Below are 12,907 nucleotides of genomic sequence, written 5' to 3'. Positions count from 1 at the left end.
ATTAAAGTATTAGCATCAATATTCTTCTCAGACAGGACCTCAGTTGAATGTGCAAGAAAGATATTTTGTATTCTTGAAATGTATTTATTTTTACCTCTTGAGTATGCTTATTATTTAAATCACACAATAGAGTACTATTTGATACTAACTCATTTTTCATAATTAGATTTCTTCCTATAATAAACATTTGGCTTAAAAAACCCTATCATTCAATTTTCTTATAGTACTCCAAAATGGTTGTCTTATAGTACTTAAAAGAGAACCAACATTTAAAACAGAATCTAATAAAATCAACAGTCGCTGAATATAAGTGATTGTTCATCTATGAGCATCTAGGCTCTGTTGATCATCTGTGTTATATATTAGTTGAAAGGTGAAAGAAATATAAATTGGGAAAGTATCTACTCTATTTTCTCCCACTGATGTCATAGATAAAATTCCTGGAATGTAGACTAGTGTCGTATTCTACCTTTGACCATTTCAAATGGTGATACCTGTACTTGGACAGTATTTTCAATATCCAAAGTAGGTTTTTCTGTGTATTTCTGCAATAGGATAATAGGAATTGTCATATTTATTTGGACTCCTTGCAGACCATCTACATTCTGTGTTGTCGTGGAATTGATTTTTTTTTGTTGAACTCGGTAAACAAGTGAAAACCTAACAGTTGGCTCCTCTGGACCACTTCACCCATCTGAGTATCTGAGGAAAGCTTTACAAGCCACTCTGTCTCTCACCCTTGAATTCCTTTTATCTGTAATGATTATCAGTTTCACATCACTGAATTCTCATGTCCTCTCTAGAGAGAGAAGACTAAATTTTGTACCACAATGTTATTTTTTAAATTATAAATTCAACTCAGTCATTAAAGTGATAGGATTTAAATGTTACAAGGGTGACATGCTTCATGTAGAGCTTTTATTTAAATTATATCTGAGGGCTATGATAAATTCTACTTGTGTGAACCCCCTTTTTAAGTTCAAATATTTGTTAAGATAAAACAAGCCAATCATATTCCTATAACTTATGTATATTTTCAGTTTTATCCCTTTTGTGTCCTACTCCTACTCAGGAGGGGTAGAGGGAGAGGGAGAGAATCCTTAAGCAGACTCCCTGCTGAGTATAGAGGCCATTTTGGGGCTCAATTACAGGACCCTGAGATCATGAGCCAAAATTAAGAGTCGGACGCTTGACAGAATGAGCCACCCAGGCGCCCCAAAACCCTACATGGTTTTCTTTCTTTTTTTTTAAGTTTTTATTTATTTATTTGAGAAAGCGTGAGCGAGAGAGAGTGCACAAGCAGGGGAAGGGGCAAGGGAGAAGGAGAAGCAGATTCCCTGCTGAGCGTAGAACCAGACTCGGGGCTCGATCCCAGGATTCCAGGATCATGACCTGAGCGGAAGGCAGACTCTTAACCAACTGAGCCACCCAGGCACCTCCCAAAACCCTACATGGTTTTCTAAATTTTTTTTTTTTAATGTAACCTAGGACTATATCAAAGTGAGATTATCAAGAGCATAAGAATCTGTTGGAGTTCTGAACTTCAGGGAAAGAACAGGGAACTAATAAAGAACAAAGGGGAGAAAGTTCATGCACATAATTCCCCCTCACTTTTCCTCTCAGTTTCCCATTTAAGCAGAGAAGAAATTGGATAAGAGACCCTGGTTGACCCAGCCTGGCTGGGATAATGAAGACTGAACTACCTATCACTTTGGAATCAAACATTAACTTTTGTTTATTGAAGAAAGCTATTAGGAAGTCCTGTTTACTGGGCTATTGACCTACTGCTCTACTTTAGCAGGGGGATGATTTTCAGGACTCCTGGGGTACATGACAATAAGGCAATATTGATCTTTTTCACCTACCTCTTAACTCTCTGTTTTGTTTTTGTTATGGTGCTGGTGACTGTGGTTTGAAACTTTTTTTGTCTTCTCTTGTTTCCTGCTTCTACTTCCTAAAGATGGCTCTGTGCTTCCCTCCAGGCATCTCATATTTTCTACTTCATTGGGGTTCTTCCTTCTTTCTGCAATAACCACTGTCTCTAGTTTGCCTTAATCAAAAGAATTATTTCCGAATTAGTATCACCTCATTACAGATCTGTTACCTGGTTCATTCACAATTCTATAAAACCCAAACTTAAAAAGGCCCAATACTTTTTAAAGAGGGAATTAGTAACCCAAACTGGCTTGTCATTGGTGCAGTGCAAAGGGGTTAGTTGAGTTGCTAATATTTTTTTCATTTGACATGTATTATGGGCATCTTTCCATGCCAGTACATTTGGAACTGTGTTCTTCGTTTTTATCAGCTGTTTATCACCTGTTATTCGATCAAGTGTGTGGATGTGCTAAATTTTCCATCATTCTCTTGTTAGTGGTCGTAATAATGATTATCATCCTGAAGATTTATTTAATGATAAATAACATTTATTGAACACTTATTATGTGTCAGGCACTACCAGTTGCCAAGTTCTTTACACATATTAATTCACTTGGTTATCATATCAGTTATCCTAGTAGGTAGATGATTGGTAGCCTCATATTAGGCATGAGAAAATTGAGGCATAGAGAAGGCAAAATTCACGTAAGGTCACCCTTGTAGTAAGTGGGAGAGATAGGATATATACCTGCAAAGACTGTCTCCAGAGCCTTCACTGGAGTCAACCCAAGCTCTGTTAATTAGTTGTTTTAATTTCCTTCTTCCCTTTAGCAATTACACAAAATGCAGCAAATAACATATCAAAATTTGGGATATGTTTATAGTTTTCCCTAAGCTCTTCATTCTATACATTGTGATTTAAAAAACAGTGACTCCATCAAATAAAAGGAAAATATAAAATCATAGATTCTCCAGGTTTGAAAGTACTTTCTAAGTAATTTGGTTGAGTTGTAACAATTGTGAATATCAGCCAGTAATGTTTTCACTGGGTCTCTGAAGTTCCTAGAGAACTTGTTCGAGACTTCTGCATGCTAATACATGTTTCTACCTCGTGTCATATTTATTTGTGTATGTCTCATTTCACACATTCAATTAATGGTTCTTTTTTTTTTTTTATTATTCTGCTGATAACTTTCACATTCAAAGACACCAATGCTATCCTGGCTGAATTGTCTCAGTATTTTAATCTATAGCTTCTTTTCTTTCAAACAGGAGCAAAATTTATTGGAACTTTCCCTATACCAGACACCTATAATCCAGATGATGATAAGATATATTTCTTCTTTCGTGAATCATCTCAAGAAGGCACTACTTCTGATAAGACCATCCTTTCTCGAGTTGGAAGAGTTTGTAAGGCAAGATATATTTATCTTACTTAAGTGGCATGTATGTATATGTATGAACAATTAATTATATAATCTTGAAGTAAAAATTAATGTCCATCATTCATAAGTGGTAGGATAAATTCACACTATCTTACATGAATAATTTTTAAGATCCAGAAGTGAAAAAAAAAAAGATACAAATTTTTACAGTATTAGGGGTTTTTTGGTTGTTTTTTTTTGTTTTTTTTTTTGTTTTTTTCCCAGTGTGAACTGTTACCCAGGTTTGAGTTAGATCTCTTTGGCAGCTTGCCAAAGGGTTATCCCTTTGCCCATTTTCACTATTCCCAGTAAGATCACTGCATTGTCCTGGTCCATGGAAATTAAAATGCTTTTGTACATTAAATTTGATTTTGAAGTTGAAAGTAATATAATCACTGGAGTAACTTGAACACTAACAGAATCAGATCTGGTATTTTTATGAAAACACATCACACATGTAAAATTATGTATCTTTATAGGAATCAAATAAGTTGAAAATATGGTTATGGTAATACTGTAGTAAATATTTTCTAGAGCATTTATCTAGATTAGGTTTTGAGAATAAATGAGATAAGAAGAAGAAAAAAATAAACCAAAATGTGAAAAATTTGTTGCGAAGAACACTGCAATTCATTTTTTAAGATTGCCATCTAATATAAGTTACGGGAAAACAGAATTCTATGAAACACACCCATTTTGTTCCATTCAAGTTCTCATTTGAGTGAATACAAGCTTTATAGAACAATAATGCTTCTGGAACCACACTTTTGACTTCAATATATTATTTTTTTTACTTGGATTTATCTTCCTTGAAATAACTTTTCTTAAATAGCCAGACACCTTCCGCATAAACTCTGTTCTTAAGAAGAATTGCTGTTAAGTTAATAAATACTCTCAATAGGAAGCTTTTTTTTTGGTCTTGTACAAACTTTTCATTTTCTTCCATTTGAGCCTATCACTTTTTTTCTCAATCTGTACCCTCAGGCTTTTGAACACTTCCAGGGACAGAAATACAAACCATCACAGCACTTAAAAGTGCTAATGAAAACATGGCTTTTGAATGAGGCCAGCTTGTGAGCACACATCATTCTTTACCTAGTGTCCCTGCCAATGATGCTGTCTCCCACTGATCCCTTCACCCCCAGGGGACAGAATTCTCTAAAAAGCATCCTCATTCTTTCAGAGTCCAAGAATTCACAGTAATTTATCTTGAAGCCTCTTGCCTAGAGATGAATGGCCATTGCTTGGAGTAGTCGTGGTGTGTTAGTACTGAAGCATGCTTTATAACAACAGTATCCTGACCCTGAAAAGCTGGGCTGTGGATTGACATCATTTACATAAATGAGCTGCATTAAATATGTCAAAAACGATTTACAAGTCACTTTCTGATGAACATATATAACAAGTGAGTGTTTTGTGAGCGACTTCAATACTCATTTCTTCATAGCTCTAATGCATTTGATAGAAAATCATTTGTTACAAAACACTATTTTTACCCTATTGTTAAATATACTGAAAGCTAAGTTAGAGGTCGAAGAATATATTAAAAATGTAGTTGCTCCATTTATAAACTTATATATTAAAAATATGATATAGACTCTTAAGTATCAGCCCTGGGATATTTTGTTTTAATTATGAACAAACTCCTATAGAATTGAAAAGGCTGAGAGAATTGTAGTACAGGAATCTTCCCACCACAAAAAACTCGAAGGCCACACAGCAAGATTTTGTCATGCCATTGTGTTTGGATAAAAAGCTACAAATTGTGAGATCAAATAAGGACATGTGATGGATGAATTTCCTTAGGAAAAAACAAAAGATATAATGGAGGTCCTTCTTACATCTCTTTACTCAATCACTGTTTCTAGTTAGTACCATCTTCAGAATCTCCCACTACACATATGATCCATTAGTCAGATGTTTACAATACTTGATTCTGCATACATCTTTAAAATTTCTTAATCGCAGCATGCCCTGACAGTTTTGAACTTTACTTAATAATTTAGGATTAAAGTGTGGCAAAAAGTGAGCACATATAAGTGGAAATTTCACTGACAAGATTTAAAATGACTTGAAATCTTTTAAAAAATATGTCAAAACAATAACAAGTTTAATTAAAAAAACAACTGTTCAGCATCATCATTGTTGCTGTTATATATTATTTTCACATAAAAATGTTCTTCTGACATTATTCAGAACATACTCCTCTCTGTTGTTTTTTTTTTTTTTTTTTAACCCCCTTGGGATTATTATAATATTGTTTTTCATTTTTCAAGAAATAATAACAAATGCATGTCTATGCTATGAAACAAAATTGAGTTCGATAGATATAAGCATAGTATCCAAGAAGTGAGAGATTATGTTAGAGAAGATTAAGAGTGAACTGTGTACACTTTACTGAGTTTACAAAACTTTTTCGTAATGTGGGAGTCCTTTATAGTCTTTATTCCACCAGGATATTCCTACAGGCTCATTTGCTTAGAAATATTCTGGTTTTGCTGTTTTTATTTGTTTCCATTTGTAATTGATGAGCTTCAGCCCCCAAACTGCTGACAATTTAAGAGTTCCCTATATCTTCAGCTACTAAGCTAAAGTAAAAGCCATTTTATTGACCTGTCAAAGATAATACTATTTGACTGAGTAGTGTATCGTGATTGGTGGGGAGAAGGTTTTTGAAATAGGTAAAAATTCACAAAAATTAGTAAAGAATTGTTTATAGAATAAGAGTGAGTCTTTTCAATTCTGTAACTACTCACTATTATATCATTTCATTATTTCAATAATAACAAAATATATAAGTTCTGTACAAAATGCAATATACTGGACACTGGGAGGTAAGTAAACCACTGTCCCTTTTCTTTGAAATCTCATAATACAGTGACGGAAATAGAGATATAAACAGATAATCACAATATAATGTGACAGAGGTAAGAGCTGAGAATGCTGCATATTTGGCGAAGCTCAAAAATTGAGTCCTACAGAGGGAGGAGGACTACATCAAGGAAAGGAAAAGATAGCCCTTTCAGGCAGCATTGTGACAGTATATTTGGTTTACAGAAAGGTGAAGTCTTGTAAGTGGAACTGGAGGGGCGTATGTGGGGGGCAATGTCATTCGAGATTGGGGTGATAAATTGGAAGATAAGAAGTCTTGTTTCCATATTAAGGAGTTCAAACTCTATCCTGTAGGCAATGAGAAGTTATCAATGTTTTTTAGAAAAGAAGTGACTTGATGGGTAGATATACTTAGCAATAAGTTGAGGAACCATCTGGATTGAGAAATATTTGTGACTAGGGACCTGTTAGGTGGCTCCTTAAAGAAAATAGGAATGAATAGAATAGAATGCATAGAATCTAGATGTAGATGTCTAGTAAGTCCTTAATTTATTACTACTCCTTTATTGATTGCTTACTTTGGACTAGTCTGTCCAATAGAACTTTATGTGATGATAGGAATGTTCCATATGCACACTTTCCAACATAGAGCCATGTAGCTATTAGTCTTAACATTTGATTAGTATGACAGAGGAACTGAATTTTTAATGTTATTTAATTTTAACGAATTTTAATTTAAATAGTATCATGTGTATTGTTAACTAACTGGAACTAAAATAGTATTCTTTTTTTTTTTCTTATGTTAATCCCCATACATTACATCATTAGTTTTAGATGAAGTGTTCCATGATTCATTGTTTGTGCATAACACCCAGTGCTCCATGCAGAATGTGCCCTCCTCAATACCCATCACCAGGCTAACCCATCCTCCCACCCCCCTCCCCTCCAGAGCCCTGTTTGTTTTTTAGAGTCCATCATCTCATGGTTCGTCTACCCCTCCGATTTCCCCTGCTTCATTCTTCCCCTCCCACTACCTTCTTCTTCTTCTTTTTTTTTTCTTAACATATATTGCATTATTTGTTTCAGAGGTACAGATCTGAGATTCAACAGTCTTGCACAATTCACAGCGCTTACCAGAGCACATACCCTCCCCAGTGTCTATCACCCAGTCACTCCATCCCTCCCACCCCACCCCCCACTCCAGCAACCCTCAGTTTGTTTCCTGCAATTAAGAGTTCCTCATATCAGTGAGATCATATGATACATGTCTTTCTCTGTTTGACTTATTTCACTCAACATAAAACCCTCCAGTGCCATCCACGTCGTTGCAAATGGCAAGATCTCATTCCTTTTGATGGCTGCATAATATTCCATCGTATGTGTGTATATAAATATAAATATAAATATATATATATATATATACCACATCTTCTTTATCCATTCATCTGTGGATGGACATCTTGGCTCTTTCCACAGTTTGGCTATTGTGGACATTGCTGCTATAAACATCGGGGTGCACGTACCCCTTCGGATCCCTACTTTTGTATCTTTGGGGTAAATACCCAGTAGTGCAATTGCTGGATCATATGGTAGCTCTATTTTCAACTTTTTGAGGAACCTCCATACAGTTTTAACTGGAACTAAAATAAAAACTTAAAATAATAAAAATAAGTAAGTAGTATCACATGGCTAGTGGCTACAGTATAAATATAGACTATCAAAGTACTCAGTTACTTAACAACCGTGTGCACAACACTATGCTAAATAAACAGTAGTTTTATAGAAAATAAAAAGAAAAAAGTGATTCTTGTATTTACTGAGCTTGCAACCTAATAATTGATATATGCATTAAACAAGAAAACACATAGATTAATATATAATTGGAAAGTGTGGTGAGTGCTAAAATGGGGAAAAAAAACCCACAGGGTGTGGTTAGGAAAATAGGTGGGTTTTAGATTGACTGTGGAAGATTTGTCTGAAAAAGTAACTTTTGAACCAGATATTGAAAATGTTTAGGAAGTTTCAGGGCAAAGATGACAGGGATAGGGAAGAATATTCCAGGCAGAAAGAAAAGCACATGTGAAATCTCAGAGGTGGGAAAAGCATTTAAGAAATCGAAGGGGGCTGGGCGCCTGGGTGGCTCAGTCGGTTGAGCGATTGCCTTTGGCTCAGGTCATGATCCCAGGGTCCTGGGATCGAGTCCCGCATCGGGCTCCCTGCTCTGCGGGGAGCCTGCTTCTCCCTCTCCCACTCCCCCCGCTTGTGTTCCCTCTCTCGCTGTGTCTCTCTCTGTCAAATAAATAAATAAAATTAAAAAAAAAAAAAGAAATCGAAGGGGGCTTCTCCCTCTCCCACTCCCCCTGCTTGTGTTCCCTCTCTTGCTGCCTCTCTCTGTCAAATAAATAAATAAAATATTTTTTAAAAAAAGAAATCGAAGGGGTGCCTGGGTGGCTCAGTTGGTTAAGCGTCTGCCTTCCGCTCAGGTCATGATCTCAGGGTCCTGGGATCAAGCCCCGCGTCAGGCTCCCTGCTCTGTGCGAAGCCTGCTTTTCCCTCTCCCCCATCCCCACTCGTGTTCTCTTTCTCTCTTTCTCACTTTCTCTCTCTCAAATAAATAAAATCTTAAAAAAGAAAAAATGATCTTGAAAGACCTTTGCTCTGATGGGAGCATAACAAGTACATGGAAAATTAATAGGATAGTGATTGGTTTCCCTTTAGAACATACATAAAATTTCAAGATTCTTAAGAACTCTTATCTTCCCCGTTTGTATTTAGGACTGACTGATATTGCAGATATTGACATCATGATGTATATGAAAGGCTGCAACAGGTTCCTGTCCTATTGGATCCTCGATGCATTTTAGTTCTTCCTTACTCCTGTCCCAGAGACTTTAATACTTGCCCGTAGACATGGACTCCTATATTCTTAGTAATTGTGATTTCCAGAAGATAACCAGAGATTAGGAAAATTCACAAAGAGATATCTTCTGATATTTGAGACAAAAAAATACCAGAAATGGTGTATGGGCATAGATTTTATACTTGGACATGTCGAACTTGACCTGGCTCTAGGATATGTTGCCAAAACAGCCAGTTGAAAATATGAACCTGAGGCTCAGTAGTGTCTGGAATCATGAATTTGGAAATCACCAATATATTGGTGGTTCTTGAAGTCATGGAAGTGTGTGAAATCGCCCAAGTAAGTAGGTAGTGTGAGATCAATGACCAAGGACACAATCCCGAGGGACAATGATATTTATTTAAGGAAAAAAAAAAAAACAGAGGAAAATGACAGTTGAGAAGAAATAGGTTGATAGTTAGGTGGGGAACTGGATGAGAGTGGCATCTCAAAGGACAAAAGCTGTGTCAAGAAGAAAGCAGTTGTTAGTAATGTCACACACCAAAAGGAAGTCAGATAAGATTATGATTAAAAATCAGGTGTTCAATTTGGCAGTAAGGATATCACCAATAACTTTTGCTCAAATGATAGGAATATTCAATGTGAAAGTAGATCTAGGCTTACACATCTCTGCTCTACGCCTTCCTAGCTCAGCTGATGCTTCTTTTTATTTTTGTTTTTTGTTTTTTTTAAGATTTCATTTATTTTTTATTTTTATTTTTTATAAATAGTATTCTTTTTTTTTTTTTAAAGATTTTATTTATTTATTTGACAGAGAGAGACACAGAGCAGGAGCACAAGCAGGGGGAATGGGAGAGGGAGAAGCAGGCTTCCCGCTGAGCAGGGAGCCCGATGTGGGGCTCGATCCCAGGACCCTGAGATCATGACCTGAGCCAAAGGCAGACGCTTAACTGACTGAGCCACTCAGGCGCCCCAAGATTTCATTTATTTATTTGACACACAGAGAGCACAAGCAGGGGGACCTGCAGAGGGAGAGGGAGAAGCAGGCTCCCCACTGACCAGGGAGCCGGACACGGGGCTAGATCCCAGGACCCTGGGAACATGACCTGAGCAGAGGGCAGATACTTAACCAACTGAGCCACCCAGGCACCCCCTAGCTCAGCTTCTTAAATTAGGAAATGAGAGTGCCTGTCTCTCCCATGACGATGTTACCAAGCAAATGAAAGACTTAAATGAGATATATGAATTTGGATGTGGCAGATACTGAGGAAGGTACTGGAAAACAAGAGTGACTTAAATGGGTCTCTATTTTCAAGCAGTCAACAATGTAGAAGAGTGACATGTGAATAATGTAAGTTCCTTGTCATACAACAGAGAGTTAAATGTCAGAAATCACACACACACACACACACACTTTTGGAGCCAAATCAACTAACTGTGCCTGGGAGTGCAAGAGTGGTAGTGTGTGTGTATTGGGGACAGGGGTCGGTTAGAGATAGGTCAGTTACTAAAAGTTAATGGGAAGCGATGATACTTAACTCGTTTTAATGTTTGAAATTATGGTTATTATTTTGCCTTCATTTTAGCAATATTTGTGCTTGGAGGGTGGATCTTATTTCTGGACATAGTCAAAAGAATTTGGAGACATGTCTGGTGGAGATTTTGTGAACAATTTGAACAATGCAAACTTTAGACAAGAGGTGTGGACAGGGACAGACACTAAAAGCAGTAAAGAAGCTGAATTAGAGTATCATTTCATAGGACAGTATTGCTCAATGACAGCCTCAGGAGAATAAGTACCTTCATCTAAAGAATCGCTTTCACACTCAGTTATGTTTATCTTTGTATACGGCAGAACACATTTACTCATGAATTATTTTTCAGTGGTATCCCTACTTGCCGGTCAAACTTCTTACTCCATTTTTCTCATATATAAAATAAGATGCTTAGCCTAGATGATTTCTAAAGCCTTGTCAGACTTTATAGTTCTTTATTCTGTTGTACAGTCAATATTTTCAAGCACCAAATGGCACACCTTACACCCCGGGCGGCTCTCATAAATGGTAAATTACACAGATCTCCATGGCGAGGTAATAAATGCTAACTGAAAGAACAGGTGAGACAGCCTAAATAAACCTTCTGAATAGTCCTTTCAGATACTATTATTGATGTCTGTGTGGTGTTTATTACCACACACGTGTGTGTGTGTGTGTGTCCCTTCAAGACCCACCCTTGTAAGTTACAGTGTGGAAATACCGGTCACTTCAGGGAGGCTGGCTTGCAACTTTTCGCCTCAAGGCTGTTTCCCATTACTTTTGGATTCTATTCATTTTTGGAAGCATTGTCCATTAGCTTCCTTAGGCTAGCCGACTCTGAATTCCAGCTGTAGGTTGTGCCTGTTCTCTTTTTTGTTCTGCAGTATTTCCTTTGGTCCATGCCAGGAATTCCGTTTGGATGGTCCTTTCACATAACTCGCCTGGGGGTCTAATTAATAGTCCTTTGCCTCGATTCCACTTGCATTGTCTACCTTGATATATGGTCCTATTTGGACAATTACTGCCTTTGAAGATTTGTGTTTTTAGGCTGATGACACTTTCCGTATTTATTGATCTCCCCCAAGTTGTGGGGTTTTTTTTTGCTTACTTTCAACGTGTCACTTACAACCTAAATGAGAGATTTAGAGCCACAAGTTACAGATGTGCTTTTGCTTCACTTCCATCTGTTTTCCTGTCCGAAATTCCTAAGCAAGGATTTACACTGTTGGCTGTAGCTTTTTTCTTTCTTTTTTTTTTTTTATTTACTGAGCTCTGATCCTACCTGAAAAACAAAAACAAAACAAAACAAAAACTGCTTACCATGCCTAGATTTACCTAATTTTAACCTATTAAATCTTAGAAACTGAACTTTTTAGTATAGTGTATTATCAGGTCCTGTGTTTCCAGTAATTTTTACAAGTTTTTGGAGTAGTTAGAAAAACATGTTATCCATTTTGATTCTCCAATAGCAAATCGAAAACAGTCATCTCTAACATGAGAGTCCCTTTTAGGGAAAAAAAAATATTGGTTGTCTTGAAAGCCTCTTCAGAATAGATCCCTTAAAAATCACTGTGCCTAACACCTGCCACACAAGTTTTTCTGTTTATTTTGTTCTCCTCTCCCCTTTGTCTGAGATGTTTGAGTTTGCATAGTTTTGTTTCTTTTACCATTAAGGGACTTCAAGATTATTTGTAGATGAAGTAGAAGACTCCTTATTTTCTTATTTTGTTTTTATTTCTTAGTGGTCATAACCTTATTACTATTTTTTTTTTCATCTCAATGAAACAGTTAGATGAAACATGATTACAACACATTGCAAAGGAAGATCCAGGCTAAAATGGAAAGCACAACAACATAGTTCTCTCATTTGATTCAGTCCATGTAACTTCACTGTCTTCCATTAGTTTATTTAATGTATTAAAAATGTCCCCATTTAAGCTCTTGCTCTCAGTATAACACTGTATTTTAGTGTATATGGCATGCTTTCCTAGTGAGGCTCTTGGAACTTCTTATTCCAGATTTTACTTTTTGTTTCTATCACATCATGATCATAGTTTCCAGCTTCTAAATAGGCCATTCTGTGTTTGGATTAGCCTTATCATTTTTATTTGCTTATACAGCCCCATACAGACCATCAGTATTAAGTTTACAAAGATTCTAAAATCCATCCCTAGAAATAACTGTGTGAAGCTTGAGGCAGCACAGGGAGAAGTACGTTGGACAGTTGCTCTGAAAGGTCAGTTGCTGGGGTCCTATCTCCAGCATTTCCTGGTGTAATGGGTCTTCAGCGATTCAGAGGCATATCTCAGCACGAGACTGTTTAAAACCCACAAGGGACAGCTGTTACCATAAATGACAGATCAGATAAAGAATATGAATGA

The 12,907-nt window shown here is 36.6% G+C and overlaps 1 protein-coding gene across 2 annotated transcripts in view; it reads left to right on the top strand.

The window, feature by feature from the left end:
• SEMA3D (semaphorin 3D) overlaps positions 1 to 12,907 on the top strand; it is a 206,428-nt gene that overhangs the window by 135,754 nt on the left and 57,767 nt on the right. For both annotated transcript variants that reach the window (XM_035020475.1, XM_035020476.1), the window contains exon 8: positions 3,148 to 3,290. In XM_035020475.1, coding sequence (XP_034876366.1) covers positions 3,148 to 3,290 — 143 coding nt within the window. The remainder of the gene's footprint in view (positions 1 to 3,147; positions 3,291 to 12,907) is intronic.

This window comes from Mirounga leonina, unplaced genomic scaffold (assembly GCF_011800145.1).
Source record: "Mirounga leonina isolate KUSES-001 unplaced genomic scaffold, KU_Mleo_1.0 Mir_174, whole genome shotgun sequence".
Lineage (NCBI taxonomy): Eukaryota > Metazoa > Chordata > Mammalia > Carnivora > Phocidae > Mirounga > Mirounga leonina.
The sequence above is the reverse complement of the archived record's forward strand: the minus strand, read 5'-3'. Positions and strand labels throughout refer to the sequence as shown.